Source organism: Anguilla rostrata, chromosome 3, assembly GCF_018555375.3.
Source record: "Anguilla rostrata isolate EN2019 chromosome 3, ASM1855537v3, whole genome shotgun sequence".
Lineage (NCBI taxonomy): Eukaryota > Metazoa > Chordata > Actinopteri > Anguilliformes > Anguillidae > Anguilla > Anguilla rostrata.
In genome coordinates, this window is record NC_057935.1 from 6,376,802 (window position 1) to 6,397,916 (window position 21,115).

The window sequence follows — 21,115 nt, forward strand, 5'->3', positions numbered from 1 at the left end:
TGCACATAAAAATCACACGCGTGTACACGTACATACAAATCGCAGATCAGACACGCGTATACATGTACATACAAATCACAGATCACTGACACACCTGTTTATGCACATATAAATCAGAGATCACTGACACATGCATCTTTATGTGCATCAACAAACCCATTAACATGTAAATGGATACCCGGGAGCAGCCCACACACACAGTCAACGATATGGACCCACACACACAGCTCAATACACACAGGACACCAATATCAACGCACACACTTAAACACATAAATCAACATATACCACACGCACACGCACATACACACACACACCAACCGACCAGACGAAGGAGAGTGCAGGAAAACAACAGAAGGAAAAGAATGGAGAAGAGAAGGTTCCGGAAAGAACGACTGACCTCATCAGAAACCTTGAACCTCTTCAGCAAAGCCACAAATTTCTGCTTGATGTTGGGTTGCTGGATAAGAAAGGAGAGATGAGGCAGTTAGCTCAGGTCAGGTAGGTCAGAATTCAGGAACATCCAAATGTTTACACAGACAGACAGATAGACAAAACACACACAAACACATACACACACTCACACATATCCAGAAGCGTGCACACACACATACACACCAAACTACAGATGGTAGTTTTTAAGTGGTGGTCAAGGGGACTGAGTTTATGACAGTGAAGCATCAGGATTCAATCCCATGTTGACATCCTTACGTTGTCACCAATAACGCTTCTGCACAATGCCGCTACCTGCTCTTATGTCAACCTGTAATATACCTCAGCAGCAGACAGCACTCAGTCCAGTGCAAACGCACGGTCGCTGCTTGTGGATACCACACTGTCCGTGTTTGCGTGGGTGTATGTGCACATCATTTTTGAGCATGGTTTGTGTGTGTGTGTGCGTGTGTGTGCGTGCATGTGTGCGTATGTCTCACAGTACTGTATGTCTGAAACGCGCTCCAGCGGGTTTCTGAAATGAAAGCACTGACCAGGCAAGAAGGAAGAAAATGAAGGGATAACACTACAGAGGAGAAAGGAGGGATTTTTAAAAAATCAGAAAGAAAACGTGCTGAAAAAGGAGAGAAAAAGGGACAGTAGAGAGTAAAGAGAGGCTCACGTTCACTCGGGTGTTGGCTGCGTTTGAGGGCAGTTTGCGTCGCGGTTTCTTCTTCCTCACTTCATCATCTTCATCAAACAGGTACTGCAGAGAGAGAGAGGCAGATACGGTGAGTCCGCCTGCCCACTTAGCAAACACTGCCCCCAAATCAACCCTGCACTCACACGTTCTCTTCTTTCACTGCTATACTTTTCCCTCCCCTGTCCCCACCTCTTTCTGCTTAACCACGCCCACCCCTCCCCCATTGGTCCCTCAGGTTCCTCACCTGGCTGTGGGCGGGGTCATCGCTGCCCTCTTGCTCCGAAGAGTAACTCTCCTCCTCCTCTTCAGAGTAGTTATCAATGTCCGGAGAGCGATCTGCATGAGACAAGGATAGAGGGGGAGGGAGAGAGGGAAAGGGAGAGGGAGAGGGAGAGAAATACAGAGAGGCAGAGTGAAAGGGGAATGGAAAGGGAGAGGGAGAGGGAGAGGGAGATAGAGAGAAGGTGAGAAAAGTTGTCTTTGTCTAAGCGGCTCGTGTCAAAGCTAAGCCTAGCCACTACTGAGACACGCCACTGTCTGGGGCACCCCCCTCGCTCCTGCTCACCGGACATCTTGGCCTTGGGTCCCTCGTGGTCGATGGGCTGGCTGGACAGGGAGTACACGCGGACCTCGGCCACCGGGACAGAGGCGTCCTTCACCTGGCTGTGGAGCCCCAGCACCTGGGCCCCCTCGCTGGGATGCTGCATCACCTGAGGGGCCACAAGGGCATTAAACTCTGCTGCATCACCTGAGGGGCCACAAGGGCTTTAAACTATGCTACATCATCTGAGGGGACACAAGGGCTTTAAACTCTGCTACATCATCTGAGGGGCCACAAGGACACTAAATTCTACGGCATCACCGGAGGAGACGCAAGGGCACTAAACCCTACTACATCACCCAAGTTACACGGGTATAAAACTCATCTTTAAAGGGAACCTCCATCAAAGGGAGAAAAACCATGAGCTGAAACTGCAGCGAAAGGAACATTAAATATATCTTCCACTGGGTTCCTGTTTTAAAAAAATGCTCACCTTCTTTGCTGTTACCTTTATAAAAGGTGGTGGGGCCCATGTTAATAAAGTGGAGCAATGCATTATGGGACTGCTGGCTAAGAGGGTCAAACCACCCTTTCTGGAGCGGCATAGGCAGTTCTCTTGGTGCCCTGTAGTGTGGTTTTCATGGGTCATTGATCTGCATTAATATCCCATCTGAACGCTTTGGCTTCAAAGCAGATCAATGACTGTTAAAAGCACTTCCCCCCCAGACACTGACATCAGTCAACTTCCCCCGCAAAAAGCGAGTCGAGCGCCAAAGTTCCCATAGTGCACTACTCCTGCGTGTTTACAAGCAAAGGCCTCTGCCTTTTTGATGCCAACACAACAAAGCAACCCCTCCTGAACTTTGAATCCCAGGCGGGGGGGATTCCTGTTCCCATGGACCCAACCTCCGTTTGAGTAAATAACCCAGCTACACAATTACACAAGCAGCCAAATACCATAGAAAGCGGCGATGCAGCCGAAGCTGGTCGTAGACGGTACAGACCGCATAGGAAAACCAGTGTGGCGACAGCGCATTATCAGTCTCACCTCCGCCATATTTATCAGGCCCAGGGCCAAGGTCTTGTAGCCCAGGATGGTGCGGTTCTTGTACCTCTTCCTGCGCTGGAGCATAATCTGAAGCCTGTTGGCATCTCTCTTCAGGAAGTGAGGGTACTGCGGGAGGGGGGGACGGAAGCAGAGGGGAGGGAAGGGAAAGGGCTTACTGGACGACACCCAAAAAAAGCAGGCTCAAACTGAATGAACTACACCATCCCACTCCTGTGGTAACACTCTCTAAAGCTGTCCTGTATTGAGCACTCTTATATTGGTGATAGTCCCTCCCCCTTTTCTTGTGGAAGCTCCTCCCCATGTGTGATTGATAACCCCTCCCCCTCAGTGTTAGCTCACCTGCAGGGAGAAGGTGAGCTGGAGGTCTGTCTCCGTCAGTCCAGCTGAGGAGAGCAAGATCTCATTGGAGCGCAGGATTCGCTTGGAACCCTGAGAGACAGAGAGTACAAGAAAGAGAGAGGGGGGGAGAGGTAAAGTAAGAGAGAGGAGGACAGAGAGAGAAAGAGAGATGGAAAAACAAGAACAGAAAGAGGGAAAGAGCAGATAGCAAGGTGTTGAAGGACGAAGCAGAGGACAAAAAGCAGAAGATAAAAAGAGGGAGTGTGAGAGAGGCAGAAATGAACATTACACTGACCCTCCTCCTCCTCCTCCTCCTCCTAATCAAGAAAGCCCCCCTCCGCCCAGCTGACCCGGGCCAATCAGAACAAGGAACAGGAATGGTACTCACCTGGAGCTTCACAGCAATCACCACTGATGTCAGGTCTCTGTCCAACTCCTTCAACATTATCAGCTTCTTCAGAGTCAGATTAAAGAGCCTGAATACGGGGGGGGGGGGGGAGAGAAAGAGAGAGGGAGGGAGAGAGAGGAGGGGGGAGAGGGAGAAAGAGAGCAAGAGAGGGGGAGAGGGAGAAAGAGAGGAGGGGGAGAGATATAGGACAGAAAGTCAGCTTCAGCACTTTCAAACATGCTACCATCCGTTCCATAAACCACATCACAGCATTCTTCAGGCCGCTGACGTCATCTCCGAAGAAAATTCCTTGTATTTTTAACCACTTTTTTATCCCCCAGTGATTCTTACGTCCATAATGGGCAAGACCACTAAGATTCACAGGCCTGTCCCCCATCAGTGAAACGACCGCTGTCGACCACAGGCTCAGAGGCACAGATCACTGGCTGATCCCTGTGGTCACCGAGTCAGTGCACAACACATACAGTTAGCAAAAAAGGGTTCTTTGCTGCTAAAGGGGGTTCAAGCTACTGAATGATGGGGTGCGCTTTCTTATTCACGCATGGCTTTGGCATGTCTGCCTGTTTTTCATTGAGTAAATGGTAACAAATGACAGATTAAGTTTTAAATTCTGCATGTGTTATGAGTCATGAGGCTACATTTATCTACCGTTAGGACTTAGCGACGATTAGATGAGGGTTAGTTATGCCCTAATGCTTTTGCACCTCTTCTTGATCCCATGACCCCCCCACCCAGGCTTGAAGGCATCCAGGGGAGCCCCATCATCAGTTAAAAGGGGTTACATTTCAAAAAAGGTGTCATATTTTGAAATATTTTCCCAAATCTAAATTTAGTCATTGCATATCAAGACTGGTGAGGGACCCCTACAGTGGCTTCAAGGTCACCCCCAGGAACCTTGATGCTCAACGTGGGGCTGAACACCCCCAATTCCCACTCTGATTCGGAATGTCCAATCAGCCAGCAGCAAACGCAGCCACGTTCACGCGCGAGCCCCACTGTCGTATCAGGAGAGTCGACTGTAGACATACGCGGTTCTCGTCCGAACAGGCGGTGTCGGCAGCCTGCTTTTTAAATCGCAAACCACAGCCACCACCCCACCTTTCAGAATCATTTAACATGCCACTTAACCGTCGGCTAAAAGCATTCAACATATAGCAACGAACTAATCAGGAAGTAATGCCTATTTATAGTCAAGGTCACGTGACATAATACGCGGAGCAACAAAACATAAACGCTTCTCCGAACACGGAAAAAAACCGTTCCAAGCACAGCAATGGCAAACGGCCAATAAAACTGAATCGTAAACTGAACTGAATCTCAATTGTAAACTGTTTATTGGGCTCTATTTTTAAAATTCCCAGTGCAACTGCTCTCACAGACCAAGGCTGTCGGGAATGGGGACCCTGCTTGTAAAACACGTTCTCACTCCCCTTTCCTGTGTGCGCCAGGGTCCGTATATCACTTGGATTTGTAGACACAAGAGAGCGCAGTCATTCGTTAAGAGCCGTGCGGTCGGACTCACGGCCACAGATAACGCTCGCGAGTATTAGTCCCCCGTCATAAATCACTGACGTGTCGCGTCAGGTATCGGTGCGTCCTCGCGGTTTCCGCGGCGACTGGGGGGTTTATTTTGCCGGGAAAGCGATAACGGATCGGTGGGCTTTACTGTGCGTCAAGCCAGAGATGGCAGCCTGACATCTCAAGGAGGGGAGCTGCCAATCAATCAATCAACGTCACGGTGACGTCACAGCCCCCGTCCTTCAGAACACCTTTACACACACGCATGCGCGCGCACGCACATGCACACGCTCGGACACACCCACAGATGTGCAGGCACTTGGGCTGCACAGTCACTCAGGCACATACCTTCACACATACGTGTACACCCAGGCAAGGCAAGTACACATGCACCGACAAGACGGAGACAAATGCAATGACTTACCAATCACGTACATTCGCACACATGCACACTCAGACAAACAAACACACACACACACACACACAAACAGAAACAGTCTCCTCCTAGTTTCCAAAGAAAATCAATGTAATCCTAAAAGGGGACTTTGTTCAAAAGCACTATTGTGCTCCAATGCAATAAACCTTAGAGAAACACAGCCGTTCAGAATCAGGCTTGAACAATGGGTTTCAGCCACAAAGCTTTTCCTCAGGCAAGAAATCCCTCCTTATCTCTCGATTCAATCACAGCTCCGCCAGGAACTCATTCAACAGGAGTCAAAGATTAGAGATCACTTTCACAAATGCACACTCGTGATTCGAGGCAGGAAAGTTTGTCAAAGGGGGGAAGAAAAAAAAATAAAAATAAATTTTAATTGTGAAAACATGGCACTGGCTCTCCTCTCTGACTAAGCCTGCAGGCATTGCGCTATTAGAGAGCAGAAATCCCAGCAGCCCTTGGGGTGACTACAGCTCCTGTGAGACAGACCTCTCCAACCCACTCTCATCCCTCACCTGCTGTACACCACCGCCCCCCAAAAAAATCTGTTTAAAAAAATATGAAATGTGAAAACCTGGTTAGGGAACTGACCTTGTAACTGAAAGGCTGCAGGTTCTATTCCTAGCTGGGGCATTACAATTATACACCTGAGCAAAGTATTTCACATGAACTCCTTCAGTAATATACCCAGCTGTACAAATGGACTGTAATATTTGTGGTGTTTACTAATGTTAGATTTGCATAATCGCAATCCTTTGAAACCAGCATAGCAGCATGCATCGTTGTCAGATTTCAAAAATAAATCATGCTGAGAAATCAGTCAGAAGTGTAAAAGCGGAACTGACCCCAAGAGCAGAGTCTGACTTCCAAGATAAAACAAACCACTCAGCATCTATTTTCTGTGAAAGCTTTCAAGTTGTGTGTCCACATACCCACAAGCAACCTATCCATTGCACTCTATTCTAGTTTGTGTGGTTTGCCTCGAAGCCCAGCTTCAGATACACTGCTGATCTCTTAAACACTCTCACATAAAACCGAGTCTCTAGCCTGCCCACCGACTGGCTATGGAGTTTTCACAATGATCTCTGTCAGGGAACACAAAGGTCATTTACCAATTTCAAACGTTCCCTAGCCCTCCTGTGATTCGTTATTCCTACTGTCAGTCATTATCTCCGCGAATACGAGCAGTTCTATCCAGCTGAGGGGACACCTCTGTGGTAATCTGACACGGGCGAGCTACAGGCCTGCAAGCAGAGGCTAACAGTAACGTACCACGTACGCAGACCTGTGAGCAAACAGGGGTACCGCCCTCAACCTTTGACCTTTGCGGTTGGGGCCAAGGCAATTCCCTCCATCGCTGCCTCTGCCTCGCAAAAAACAGGCTTTCAGGCCCCCGGATAAGGCAACAGGGAGACAGACGGAGGGGAAGCTGTCCTGCCAGCAGTGTCCAGTGGTTATGGCTACTCAGTCCACCGACGTCCCTCCCAAACGGCCTCTCACTCCTCTGTAAATAATCCCGCTACTTAATTATGACATTGATTCAGAGAGGTAAGACCCATGCGGGTTTAAAAGGTTTGCCCCCCCCCCCCCCCCCCCGAAAAAAAACCTTCCCAGGAGGCCGAGCTCTGGCCGGTCTCCACCAAAAGTACTCAGCTGCAGCATTATAACCAATGCGGTCTCTTTTTTGGCAGCTGAGAAAGAGAGAGGGGGAGAGAGAGAGAGAGAGAGGCAGACAGAGAGAGAGAGAGACGGAGAGAGGGAGAGACGCACAACCCCGAAACCCAGGGGGGGATCAGCGACGTTTCCGGTGGCAGGTGCGACAGACAGAAGGTGAGCGACGTGGGTGTCTGGCCAGGAGGGATGGGTGTCGGCAGAGGGGGTCCGGAAGGAGGGAGGGGGGTGCAGAAGATATGATTAGGATTCCGCACACGTACATGTCGAGACAGGGAGGTACCCAGACACTCTGGGGCCAAGATCCCATCAAACTGCCGATACCGACAATAATGAGCCAGACTTCTTCCAGATGGCTGGTATGGGGGTCAAATCACAGGCGTCCCCCCCCCCCCCCACCACCCCTTTACGAGACTGCATCCAGAGAATGGCTGGCTTCATCGGTCATAATCCTGTCACACTGTTGAGTTATGGCGTGTTACTCATGGGGCTAAATGCATTTTGAATGGTCAGCCTCCATTTCTCTGCTCTGTCATTCCCAGCTCTCACTTAACGGCTTGTGTGTTTACACACACGCAACAAACGGACAGGCCGGCAGGCACGCACGCACGCACACACACGCATCATGCTCACGCATACACTTACGCACTCATGCACATGCGCACACGCTCACTCGTACGCACACGCTCACACGTACGCACACGCTCACACGACAACAGGAATGACGTAGCCGGGCCATTGTAATGATCAGCCATGCCCTTCACACATCGGGACACAGTCCAAGCTGCTTTTCAACGCTCCCGTCATCGATTGCGACTGATCTGCTGCTTCATTATTCATCGCGGGGGGGGACATCGATCACACGGCCAATTACCACGCAGCGCAGCCAATCCGTCAATATTCCGCCTATCATCTCCGTCAACAGCTCAGAGAGCGCGGTCTTTCAGCAGATTTCAGCACCGTGGAAGGATTCCCACCAACGATGACAGGAAATAAATGTTCTCCGTAACACTGCCACTTACAGTGAGCACCGTAATTCATTGGACAGTGACACATTTTTTTTTTTTTTGGTATTTTGGTTCTGTACTCTAGCACTTTGAGTTTGAAAGGATACAATGACAATGTGCGGACTGTCAGCTTTAATTTGAGGGTATTTTCATCCATATCGGATGAACCGTTTAGAAATGACAGCGCCTTTTGTACATGGTCCCCCCCCATTTCGGGCATCAAAAAATTATTAGACAGCTTAACATAATGTAGAATAAAGTAATCATTTTTAATATTTGGTCGCATAGCCTTTGCATGCAATGCAATGACAATGTGTCACCGTCCAATGAATTATGGTGCTCACTGTATTCAGCGAGAACACACCCAGGAAGGCGGTTTGTTTCTTCGCTCTGGCGAAGCCGAAGGCTGCGATTGGCCGATTTAACCGACGGACAGACACACCAGGCTTAAGACCCCCGAGGAAAAGGCCTTCATCCGTACTGCTCCAGCACAAGCTCCAGACCCACTTTATATGATAATGCCACTCCCCCCCCACCCCCCCATGATCATACTTCCTCCTTCCTGTTAGTAAAGCCTCTTTACTCCCTGGCACTAAATGTAAAACGTAAATCGTTAGGCTACCTTTTTCCGTGAAGAAAAATCTAGGCCGCAGTTCTTAAAATGGAAACAAAAATGAACATTTCACCCATTTCTTTTTAAAACTTTTTTTTTTTAAAGAACATGCCGTTGCTGTCACAGAGATTCTCTCACGGTGTGATACAGCAACGTCGGCCCATTAATTTAGCTGCCATTGAATGTCGCAAGAACAGCGTGGCGTTGAATGCTTCTGACAGCACAGCTTGGTGTTCTTTTTTTACAGGGGAAATCTCGCAGGTTTGGCTTGAAGAGAAGCAGCCAACTCATCGGTCTCTGGGCCAGTTTGGATACAGTACATCGCTCACAGCCATATACACGGTCACGTTTCCCCTGATCTCTTCCAGTTAACGTTAAAAATGGACGTCTCTCTCTCACACTTACATTTCTCACTGCTGCACTGACAAATGCTCAGCGTCACTGTCCAACTCCTTCAACCTCTCTCTCTATCCGTCTCTTCTCCAGATCTGTATCTTTCCAGATACCATCGTATCGGCATTCATTCATCCTTCCCTCTACTTTTCCCTCTCTCTCTCTCTCTCTCTCCCACCATATCTCTCATTCTGTTTGTCTCCCTCTCCTTTTCTCTCACTCTCCCCACCTGTTTCAATCTCTCTCCCTCTCCCTCTCTCTCTCTCCCCATATTTCTCATTCGGTTTGTCTCCCTCTCCTTTTCTCTCACTCTCCCCACCTGTTTCAATCTTTCTCTCTCTCCATCTCTCTCTCTGTCTTGTCTCTCTCACGCTTACTGCACGACCTGCTTAAACGCATCCTAAAAGAATTAGCAAACACAAGCGTCGACAACACAACAGAAGGCGGTAGTCACAACCAGCAGTAATAAAATCACTCCGTACGCTATGTACACACCGCAACACCGTTTCACGAGTTAGACAGGCTAATGGGTGCATTTTTATAAAACTCGTAATGGCATGAGCTCACTTATGGGAAGGCACGTCTCTCTCTCCTCGTCGGATAACGGGGTGTGGGGGGGGGCCTGTGGCAGCCGCTGCTGAACGCGGCGCCGCGAAATCGCTAACGAGCTCGCAGAGAGGCGCACACTGCCTGAGGAAAGTGAGGAAAAGCACGCTGTCTGTTCATCACAGAAGTGTGACAGAAGCTAAACTGCAAGACAATGACTGCGGGCAGGCAGACTATGACACAAGCAATGGCTACGTTCACTGGCATGTAAGGGGGGATGGCAGTGTAGTATAATGGGTAAGGAACTGGTCTTGTTAACTGAAGGTCACAGGTTCGATTCCAGGGTTGGACACTGCCGTTGTAGCCTTAAGCAAGGCACTTAACCTGCACTGCTTCAGTATATATACAGCTGTGTAAATGGATGCAATGTAAATACTATGTAAAAGTAAATACTCTGGATAAGAGCGTCTGCTAAGTGCCTGTAATGTAATGTAATGTATTGGCACTACGTACAGCAAAGAGGTTCAAACCGTTTCCTTGAGGCAGCCTTGATTTATTGCCACACTTTCAGTAAATGGGCAGCGTGCTCATTTCACACAATGTGGGCCGCTTGCCTCTTGCTGTACGGTTCAAACCTTCGTGCCACTTTCGTGAATCGCCCCACGCCTCCGCGGTTCAAACTTTCGTGCCCCTTTTTGTTTTTTTGCGAAACGTCTCACGCCTCCGCCATTTTGTCTGTGCGGCTGAGGAGTGGGTACGTTTCTGCGTTTCGGCTGCCTGCCTGACTTCCTCTCGTCAGACGCCGCTTCCTGAAGGACTCGGAGAGTGCAGGGCACTGAGGAAGTCCCGACGCGCTGCGCGCGTGTTATCTGCGCGCACGGGTACATTCTGTGCACGTCAGCCTCAGAGAGATGAGCGTGTGTGTGTGTGTGTGTGTGTGTGTGTGTGTGTGTGTGTGATGAGGCATGGCTGTTCGAGGGCCATTGAGCTTCTCAATTTGTGGGTTTGTGCAGCAGGCTGCCCGTGCGAGCCAGTCACAATACGCATCATTAAGCACTGCACATCAGAGAGCATTCCCCAAGATGATAGAGCAGATAGTGTCAATGCAACACACGCACGCACACACACACGCACAGATACCTGCAAAGAATGGCACAAAACAGACATGCAAACACAGTCACTCGCGCATACATACACATGCATGCCACACAGACAAACAGACACACAGACACAGACACAGACACACAGTGATACATGCACAGAATGGCACAAAACAGACATGCACACACACATACACATGCATGCGACACACACGCACACACACACACAGACAAACACACACACACGCACACGCACACACACACACGCGCACACACACACACACAAAACAGGAACCACAGCGGGTCTGTGCTTTCACCGGTTGCCCAACTCGACCGCGCAGCGCCTGACTTCCGCCAAAAACCTGGTGGCACATCCAAGAGCGGAGTAGCAGTGAGAGTCTGAGTCCTCAGGCCAGACACACGACTCCAACACCTCCACGCTCCCCAGGTGAAGAAATGAGTCCTCCGCACCCTAACCACCGTCTACTGAGGCCTGGACTAAAAGGGGCCCCCCCATTAAAAAATCCCCCCCCCTCCACAAACCACTTACAGGATGAGACAAATAAACCAGAACTATCCTTGTGGGTTCAAATGCTTCTACTTCACAGCCCACTGAATCAGGAGAGTGGGTGGGCGGGGCACTGATGACTTCCTACTAAGTGACCAATCGCCTTCCCCAAAGGGGACGGTCCTGAAAACGAGAAAACAACCTCGGCCCGCCGCAAGAACATTTTCTTGTAACCGCGACGACGACAGCGGCAGCTACGGACCCAGAGCTGAATCACAAAAGCGCGCAGAGAAGAGATTCCTCATCTTCCCAAAAACAATGTCAGACCCCCCCGACCTTTTGTGCCTTGTTTTTTTTGTGCGTCTCTCCTCTCTAGCAGCTCGACGTTTCAGCGAATCCAGACAGAAACTAATGTCCGACCCTGATATTGCTCAGCGGAGAGACTGCACCCACGGGGGCTCCCTCATCCTCATTCCGAAAATGCACTCTTCTAAGCCTGAGGCTTTAACTCAAGTACCGCTGTGGGATTTTGCCATTTAAAATGGTTCCTTTGAACATTTTCTTTTAAACTCCCCCTGTTAAAATGAAATCAGTGGACTGGCAGCATTCTTACAGCCAGACAGCATAGGTCCAAGCGGGCTATCATACCTGCTGTGGACAACCTATATAATGTAGCCTACGCCAGACACGTTCTGGATATTTCCAGAGCAGGGTCTAACGAGCACTGAATTACTAATCCCTCAGCCTATCAGAGAAGCTATCTGTAACTGGGCAGCCTATCAATAGCAGGAGCTGGGGTCAACACAATAGTTTAGGAACCTAGGATATCCACAGAACAGAACCCCACGATGTGGACACACATTTCTCTTCCAATTTCATAATAATAATAATGATAATGTGCCTTTTCAGCTTCTGCACTGCCCCTCCCCCGGTCCCCATCCGTTCACCCCCCCCCCCCCCAAAAGCCCCGCAGATTCTCAATCTGTTGGGACAAGAGGGTTTTCTGAAGACATGTGCTGATGCCAACCCTGCAGCCATACACACTAAACAAGATTACACACACACAGACACAGACATACACACACACACAAACAGAGCCACATGCATGCACACACACACACACACACACACACACACAGAAACAGAGCCACATGCATGCACGCGCACACACACGCACACACAAACAGAGCCACATACATGCACGCGCACACACACGCACACGCACACACACAGGAAGTAATGAGTGCTCTCACAAGCATGCAAGCATGCAGACGAAGAGCCACCGGGGACCAATCGTCTGTAAGAAGAACGAGTCACGTACGCTTCATACGCACATGCTCAGAGCTGAAAGCTCGGGAGATGGGTCCTCTCCAGCGTTCTGGCATGGCAACACACACGGAACAAAAAAGACGGGCTGTCATATACACCTGCACATCGCAGACACATCAGCTAACAGCTAAACTGCAGCTTATATTCTGCGTCCTGCATATCATCCAGTGCGCCTCAGAGAACATTAAAATCAACCAAGTAATTAAACTAATTGGAGAGCCCCCCCCCCTCGTCCCACTTCAGAACACTCCGGGCAAGGACAAGCTCCTTCCCGAACCGCACCCACCCTCTCAACCAATCACAGCAGACTAAAACACACAGGGTATATGTTGACTGAGCGCGCACGCTCTTTTACACAATGCCCTGTGAATGCCCCCCCCGCGTAGTCACACCTGCATGTGTTTGGCCTGTGGGAGGAACGCGCAAACTGGTTTTTAAAGGCAGTTGAAAGACGAGGGTTTGCCAGAGCGACGATCCCGGCTCCGCGGTACAGCCAGAGCGCCGCGCTGGCCGCCGGTGAAAGCGATGGCGGTTTACGAGGCCCTTTGTCTGCCGGCGCTCACACCTCGCTCGCCGTGCGAAGCAGCCCTGCTAATCCGCTCGCGGGAGCCGAGCCAGAGGCCCCGCCCTCGGAGCCGAGCCAGAGGCCCCGCCCTCGGAGCCAAGCTCAGCGGCCGGTCCTTAAAACCAGCCGGCGGTGAGCCAGCGCCCAACGCCCAGCGCCGCTGCCGCTACCGTCACGCTGCAGAGCCACCGCTAGCCCGACAGCCCGTGACCAAACACAGACAAAGCCAAAAGCAAACACAAGAGCAAATCAGCGCTCCGCCGCGCGAATGCACAGCACTATATGCAGGGATCGGGCAATGAGGCAGGGAATCAGAAAGGTTGCAGGTTCAAATCCCGGGTACATTACCTGAACTGCTGCAGTAAATACCCAGCTTCGTATTAAGTATTAAGTAAATTAATGTTACAATGCATTAATGTTACACTGTATCAGTGCATTAGTGTTACAGTGCATTAATGTTACACTGTATGAGTGCATTAGTGTTACAGTGCATTAATGTTACACTGTATGAGTGCATCAGTGTTACAGTGCATTAGAGCTCCACTGTATCAGTGTTACAGTGTATCAGTGTTACAGTGTGTCAGTGTTACAGCATCAGTGTTAGTGCATCAGCATTACAGTGTATCAGTGTTAGTGCATCAGCATTACAGTGTATCAGTGTTACAGTGTGTCAGTGTTACAGCATCAGCTTGACAGTGCAGTGTTACAGTGCAGATGTGCTCTCTGTTCCATGCACTACCAGACTCTCTGGGGGCGGGGCTGAGCAGAATCACCATGTCAGGACACATTAAGCAGAGAGCCTTACACAAGCTGCTCAAATGAAGAGAAGGAAAAAGCAATCAGAGCAGTCCTGTTACAACGAAATCCAGCACCAGTACAGGCACAATGAATCGAACCCTGAACAGACACAATCAATCACACACCGAACAGGCACAATCAATTGCACACCGAACAGGCACAATCAATCGCACACCGAACAGGCATAGAACAGCAAACACTACATGGCAAAGGTCTCTGTTCTATCCAGGTGCACTACACTAAATCCTTTACTTTGAGTGACATTTTAACGTGCTTTTGTATTTTATTTTCACGTCATTTTTTACAGTTTTTTTTATTTGTCTTTGGCAGTTTTTTGGCAAATTCTGGGACTGCCAAGCACAAACTGCATAAAGAAAAGAAATGACATCACACCTGTCTAAACTTGTGACTCAGATTTCAGGGCCAAGCAGACTGGGAAGAGTCTGATTACAACACAAAAGAGAAGAAAGATCTTTTTTTTTTACAGTTTTAATCGTACGGTGGGAAGAGCGAGTCTCAGCTGCCCCCCCTCCCACGCTACACCCCCCACCCCAGTCTCACTTCCCATCAGAACAGGTACAGTGGAGTCTACACCACCTCAGCTGAATCCCCCCCGCAGCCACAAAAGAAACTATTTGTCTGGGGAATTTCAAGGGACCATGCAAAGCTTTGACAGACAATGGAAAGTCCTGATGTCTCAAACAAAAGTTCACCAGCCGCCGACGATGACTGCATCTCATCAAATCACAGCGCTGAATTCCCAAAGCGCCAGTCACAGCCAAATAGGGCTCACTGTTTAGAGGCATGCTTCACCAGTGGCTGCTCTTGCGTTTGCTGAAATGGCACACTTATAAACAACCAGTTCTGTCTTCCCTCAATGCAATCTAAAGAATGTTGCAAGGGGGGCAGCCTTGCCGTTCTGCACGCACTGTCCTATCTCAAAGTCGTGGGTCTTTTCTTACACACCGGGGGGTTTTAGCTTTCGTCTAATCAACACACCTCTGTGTCACATGACACCATCTCCGATAAATAAATAAAAAAGGTGCACGTGACACACCGCACTTGCAGCAGGCCCATTAGCACCTGTCGCGTTCGCGGGCACAACACAAAAAAGCGTGGGGGTACAGTAGGTGTCAACAGCTAAGTGTCGACGCCACACTTGGTCCCCACAGAGCGACGCGAGACAGCCCTCCTCAACCGCAACTGACGGAGCGCTTTCAATTCTGCCTCTTCGCTTGCTCGCACTTTTGTCGGCGCAAGACGCGATTCTGCTTTAAAGAGCACAGGTCAGCCTCCCCTCCGGTGAAGCCAGTTTCAGGCCAGTTTCTCAGAATGTCTCTTGGCGGAAGTATGGCTTCCTTCCGCTCGTTCTCACCCTGATCTTTTCCAGCTGGTCTTTAATATTCCCCACTTCCCACGCCATGTGGAACTCAAGCGTACGGACTGGGGACTGTACTGGCGAAGGTTCTTTCGTTTTTGTCGGTTTTCTCACAGCGTGTCCGAATTCGGGGCATCCGGCCGGCCGTTAAATCCATCGTTTCGGTTTCTGTAACATTCCATACAGGCCTTTCTGCTCAGACTGAATGCGCCCCCGGCACCTCCTCCTGGGCTCCTTTAAATATTTAAATATTTTAAAGCCTGGCCCTCGCCCCTGACCTCCCGCAGCAGGGGTTTCAAACGTTAAAGAGAAGGCGTGAGGAACACCCAGATTCCCAGTGCCCCCTGTTCTCCCTCGCCACCCCCGCAACTGCCATTCCAATTTTTTCCAGTTATTCTACGGAAGCCTGGTGCTGCTCATCACCTTACACCTCTTCTTTATCCTAACAGAATCCTTTCTCTGCCGTACTCCATCACGAGTTCCGCACCCCAGAACTGTGGTTTCAAGGAGTAATTGCTCTGGTGTACGCACGGGACAGAATTAGATCAAGCAGCCTTAACGACAAATCGCGGTGATTTTTTTGTTTCATTAGTCACCCCCCAGTCTAAACTCTGTCCCGGCGGCCTGTTTCTCGTCATCCTTCCATTCCGTGCGCACTCGAGGCTACCCTTAAACATATATTTTCAGCGTGTTTAATTTATGCCAAAGATAAAACTTTCCATCCTAAATCTACGTGCCGTCCATAAAAAAAGCAGCAAACAAATATCTATCAGTGTACCCAAGTGCACTAGTTCAATGTGTGAGGGATTTTAGCAGTGAATTTAATGGCTTATGAATTAGGGCCCCGTCTCCCCTATACGACTGGGAGTTAGCGAATACTAAGCTGCTAGGTGGTAAAACCAGCTTTTATCAATAATTGCTTTGTCTGCATTATTAACAACAGTATTTTAATTACGGTTTAGTAGCCTACTTTTAAACGTAACTTTCGACTTTCGATTTAGTGCTAGCTAAACGTTCCGTAGCCTAATTCAAGATACATGATGACTCCATAAGGAAGCAATTCTTTAACTCTGACTTTCAGCCAAGGAAATTCATTACATTAATATTCGAGAGCAGATTTTTCTTTTCTTGGAGTCTCGTCAAATGAGAGAAGTGACATAATTGCCACGTGCTATTCGAGAACAAGTTTAATGGCATTCAATGGTTTGGCTCATATTGTCACCAGCAGGGTCTATGCTCGTGCCCGATGATGTGGTTGTCTTTACTGCTTATATGCAAAGAGATAGCTGTACGCATGAAAAGCAATGTATCGTATTCGTGTGGTAGGCTACCACGGCGTTTCCATTAGTAACCAAAAACATTTAAATATATCACGCATGAATCAAGCAGGATATGCACACACAAACTTTCATCAGTAACTACTTGTAAATACCAATTGCCCTCACACTGCAAATACCTAATTTGCTATTAGCAGTTTTCGTCCTTTGTGTGCAAGTGTGAAGTTAGCCTATATTGCGCGTAACATCACGAAACTAGGCTGGACAATCGGTCACATGGCAACATTGCAATATTATCGCTCGTCCTTGTTCAAGGTGCTACACTGCATGCAGGACAGTTATAGACCAGTGAGGACAGCTCAAGAGTACGGGGTAGCCTACAATTAACAAAGCTAGAAGGCATACCATAATTGAAACTGCACAGTAGAAACATATTGGCCAGTCATATAGGCTACGTTTGTTCCGCATAACTTTAATCATGTTTTATGCTAACATGTTACTGCACTTAGGAGAATGTAGCATATGTGTCCAGACACTAGCTTGACAGGCTAGAGCATGAAATTAAGACGACTCGCAAGTACTACTTAGCCTGCTAAGCTCCTAGCCAATTTGTGGAGCTATGCAGGTAACGTCAGACAAACAGAACCTTTAAGAACCAACATACTGCAGTTGCAGTAGAACATTTGGAAGCGCTTTATAGCGCGAGTTCTTTTGTTCGGTTGTTCCTACCTGGGCACACAGCTTGGCGAGGAGCGGTCTACTTCCCACGTAGCAAACAGGTTCATCTGTACCGGGCGATTCGACGTGATCGCCACCGGTTTGGAGGGCTGCATGTGCGGAGATGGAGCGCCTCCAGTCCGCGGGAGCCCTCCTCGCTCCGACATACTGGAGGTAGATACCGGGTTTAAAACAGTAGCCGATAATTTAGTTACTTCTCTCCTTACTTATCGGATAGCTTGTGGCGCTGCTTACAGATATAGGCAGCTATCATGAAAAATAGCTTTTGTGCAGCTCCCTTGCTAGCTGAAGAGCTAGCTAAGTGTTTGTTAATCCAACCCTTGCAGAGACAAACTAGCTGGCTGGCAGATTTCGTTCCTACCTAGACGGACCGTGCAATTACTGACACCGTACCGTGAACGCGCGCTCTTATAAAAAATCCAAAACTAGCTGTTTTTCAACTTCGTCTGAGATCTGAAATGTTTATCGAAGCAGGAAGCGGAAATTTCTACGCCGACAACAGCACACTGAGCGAGCCGTAAAGCTACGCCTCTTGTTAAAGACGTCTGCTTCGCATACTCCTCCGTCTTGAGAGTGAGTGAGTGAGAGAGAGAGAAAGACGGGGGGGGGGGGGGAGGGAGTGAGAGGACAGCCTAATTAACAGATGTTGGTGTGTGGTTATGGTGATGAGGGGGAGGATGATGATGATGATGATTATTATTATTATTATTATTATTATTATTATTATTATTATTATTAGTAGTAGTAGTAGTATTATACAAATGTAGTTGATAGAGAGGGTAATCTAACAATTAAAGTCTTTGCAATTTTTTTTGTTCTCTATGGTTTAAGATGTGCTTTTACAGGCTTTGAATAAACAGTCATACTCTCAACTGATGCTGGAAAAACCCTAGTCGATATTGACCTTGCCCCTCCTGCACCGTAGACAATATGCCTCGCTGTTATAAGAGGGCTTTAAATCTTACCCAGTCGGGATGGTATCAGTGAGTCAGTGTGTCAGTGTGCCAACCAGGCTAAGTCCTCACAAACTCCTCTGATGCTATTATTACGTTTATGTCTTAGCAGTCATAGAATCAGTTCGATGGGGAATTCCAGGGTGAGTGGTGAATAAGGAGTTTTGAGTGGGTGATTCCATTCCTGGTCTTTGTAAGCACTCCTAGGTTGCATAAAAGCACTGCTAATTAAACGTATAGGTTATTTACATTACATTATATACTTTGGTCCTGGGTTCAAATCTGGCCTGGGCCTTTTTGTGTGGAGTTTTCATATTCTTCCCGTGTCTGCATGGGTTTCTTCTGGGTACTCCGATTGCCTCCCACCGTCCAAAGATTTGCAGCTAGGCTAATTGGAGACTCTACATTGCCCATGGGTACGAGTGTGTGAATGAATGGTAACTGAATTGTGTGTGTGCCCTGCGATAAATTGGCGGGTATAGATAATGGATGGACATCACATTACAGGCATCCAGAGTGATTGACATAGCATTTATATTGCTCACATTTATACAGCTGGATGTGTACTGAAGCAATGCAGGTTGAGTACCTTGCTCAAGGGTCTAATGGCAGTGTCCAACCTTTTGGTTACAAGGACCAGTTCCTTACGCAGTATACTACACTGCTGTTTATTATTTATTATGAGCCAAACAGAAAACCATAACAGTTTTTGTAATTATTCCACTTAACCTGAAGGTAAAGCTGATATAAAGTAGGATGAACTAATTGCAGGCTCACTTATTCAAGCCCACGCAATCTCTCGTCAGCGCTACTGCAAGGCCTCGCTCAATTGCTCTACCAGCCTGTGCCGTCGAAAACCACTGGAACTTGTCCAGAACACTGTCGCCCGCCCGCTCTTCATCCTGTCTAAACTCACACGTTTGTGCAGCACTTCTCTCGCTGGCGTCTAGTAGCTGCCCACGTTCAATGCAAATCACTCACGTTGGCACGCCAGGCTGCGAGATTGTTCTGCCCCCCTCTCCGTTCTTCCGATTCTGGTTACGCCGCGCAGTCCAGTCAGACCTCTCCGGTGATCATCTCGTAGGGGGGGAGGGGGGGGGCGGCGGGATTTGAAATATAGATTCGAAATCGTGCTTGTGGATTCAGTTAAAAATTCAAATCATTCGAAGGACAATCAAATAATTTTTAAAATCCACTCTGAACCACGTATGAAAGCTACACCTCTTTGTTGAATGTGTGTTGTCAGTGTAGCGACCTTCATCCTCTTACCTTTAGCAAGACTAAGACAATGATGCTAAGTGAGTCAGGCTTAAGAGAAACCTGCTTGCATAAGGTGTCTTATCCCTTATTGTCATTAATGAGGAGATTACCATTACTGGGATTAGGTTATGGACAATTTAGTGCAATGTTAATAAATAATGCAGCAGACCTTCGAAAGTAAGGTCAGTCTCCAATGTTGTTTCAGTGACTTCTGCTTTGCTCGCTAATAACATTTGCACATTCAGCTAATGATAATTCACGTCTTGATGATGTGTTTGCAAAGGAAATAAGCCCCCGTTAGGAAAGCACTGATTTTCAGCCTTAGGCAAATTGCGGGCTCACTGATGTTAATTTTGCAGCTGCAAGCGTGGTGCTTTGCCACTCTGTCCTGATCGCACATAATGAAAGAGAGTGTAATTATCCAGGCACAACAAACAATCAGTCTTGTTGGTCTGGCACCATTTCAGCTTCAGCTGGCTAAGCGTTGTTTTTGCTTGTTCTCATCTTGTTATCAAAGGACGCAAATCACAAAGCCACATATCAAAGCTTTGCAAATTCATCCATTTTCGTTTTCATTTTGTAAATTGCACATTAAATGTTCCCAAATCAACTTTGCTGATGGATTGCCACAATCGTAACAACAAGCCAGTGTCAACCTTGAAAATGTATCTTTTCAATTAGATTTTTTTTTTGTTTGTTTCTTAAATCTGAGATGACTGTGCTTGCCTTTGTCCCTATGGCTCTTGGGTAAAGTAGAATCTGTGTGAGGACTTCTGCAGTGGACTTGTAACCAATACCTTGCTATAGTTAAGACTGTAAAGGGATAAACCTCTTGAATCTGCTGTTGTTGAACCCCGTGGAGCACCTGCCATCTGGACAGATAGAGGTCACAGGAGGCATGCAGTGGGAGGCTGTACACCCCTGCGACTGCAAACAAATCAAGAGCATCTCCAGATTTGCTTATGAAAAATGTAAACTAGATGGGTTATCAAAAAAATCCAACAAAATGATGTCATCATGTGAATGTGAAATCTCCAGATCATCAACCAATTTGTGTGTTGGGGGGGGGCCTCCAGAATAAAAATATATATTTCCAAATGAATAAGTTTATACAGGAAGGTACATTTTTGGGGGTCAGGGGTGGGGGAGGTGGTGGCTTTTCAAAACGGTCCTAAGATCATAACATTGACTGGGAATAATTACTTATTTATTTTTGACAATATGATATCAGAGCCCTTTCAGAATGTTAGGGCAGCTTTGAGAGGAGAGAGAGAGAGTCACAGCGCTTCTGTTAGTGTGGACCTCTTTGGAGGGACCCTCTCTAAGTCTCAGCACGGGGCCACAGGGGCGACTCGACTCACCCTGAGGTGAGTGCAGTTATTTAGGTCACAGAGTGGAGAAATGTCAGGTGACAGTCACACTGCTGTTGCTCACCTCTGCCCCCTAGAGGATCAGCAGGGAACCTGGTCCACAGTCAGCACAGGAGACAGATCATCATTGCACCACCATTTGCATGGGGTTCCACTATGCTA

At 48.2% G+C, this 21,115-nt stretch overlaps 1 protein-coding gene across 5 annotated transcripts in view; it reads right to left on the reverse strand.

Annotated features, from left to right (window-relative positions):
* LOC135250000 (phosphofurin acidic cluster sorting protein 1) overlaps positions 1–17,947 on the reverse strand; it is a 32,284-nt gene extending 14,337 nt beyond the window's left edge. For 3 of the 5 annotated variants that reach the window (XM_064325766.1, XM_064325765.1, XM_064325761.1), the window contains exons 1-8: positions 17,362–17,946; positions 3,473–3,560; positions 3,085–3,174; positions 2,725–2,850; positions 1,701–1,845; positions 1,380–1,471; positions 1,115–1,198; positions 401–460 (exon numbers count right to left, since the gene is read on the reverse strand). In XM_064325766.1, coding sequence (XP_064181836.1) covers positions 401–460; positions 1,115–1,198; positions 1,380–1,471; positions 1,701–1,845; positions 2,725–2,850; positions 3,085–3,174; positions 3,473–3,560; positions 17,362–17,516 — 840 coding nt within the window. In that variant the 5' untranslated portion in view covers positions 17,517–17,946. Of the gene's footprint in view, positions 1–400; positions 461–1,114; positions 1,199–1,379; positions 1,472–1,700; positions 1,846–2,724; positions 2,851–3,084; positions 3,175–3,472; positions 3,561–17,361 lie in introns of all 5 variants that reach the window. The other 2 variants (XM_064325762.1, XM_064325763.1) reach the window with 2 other exon arrangements.
* Positions 17,948–21,115: the final 3,168 nt, after the last annotated feature.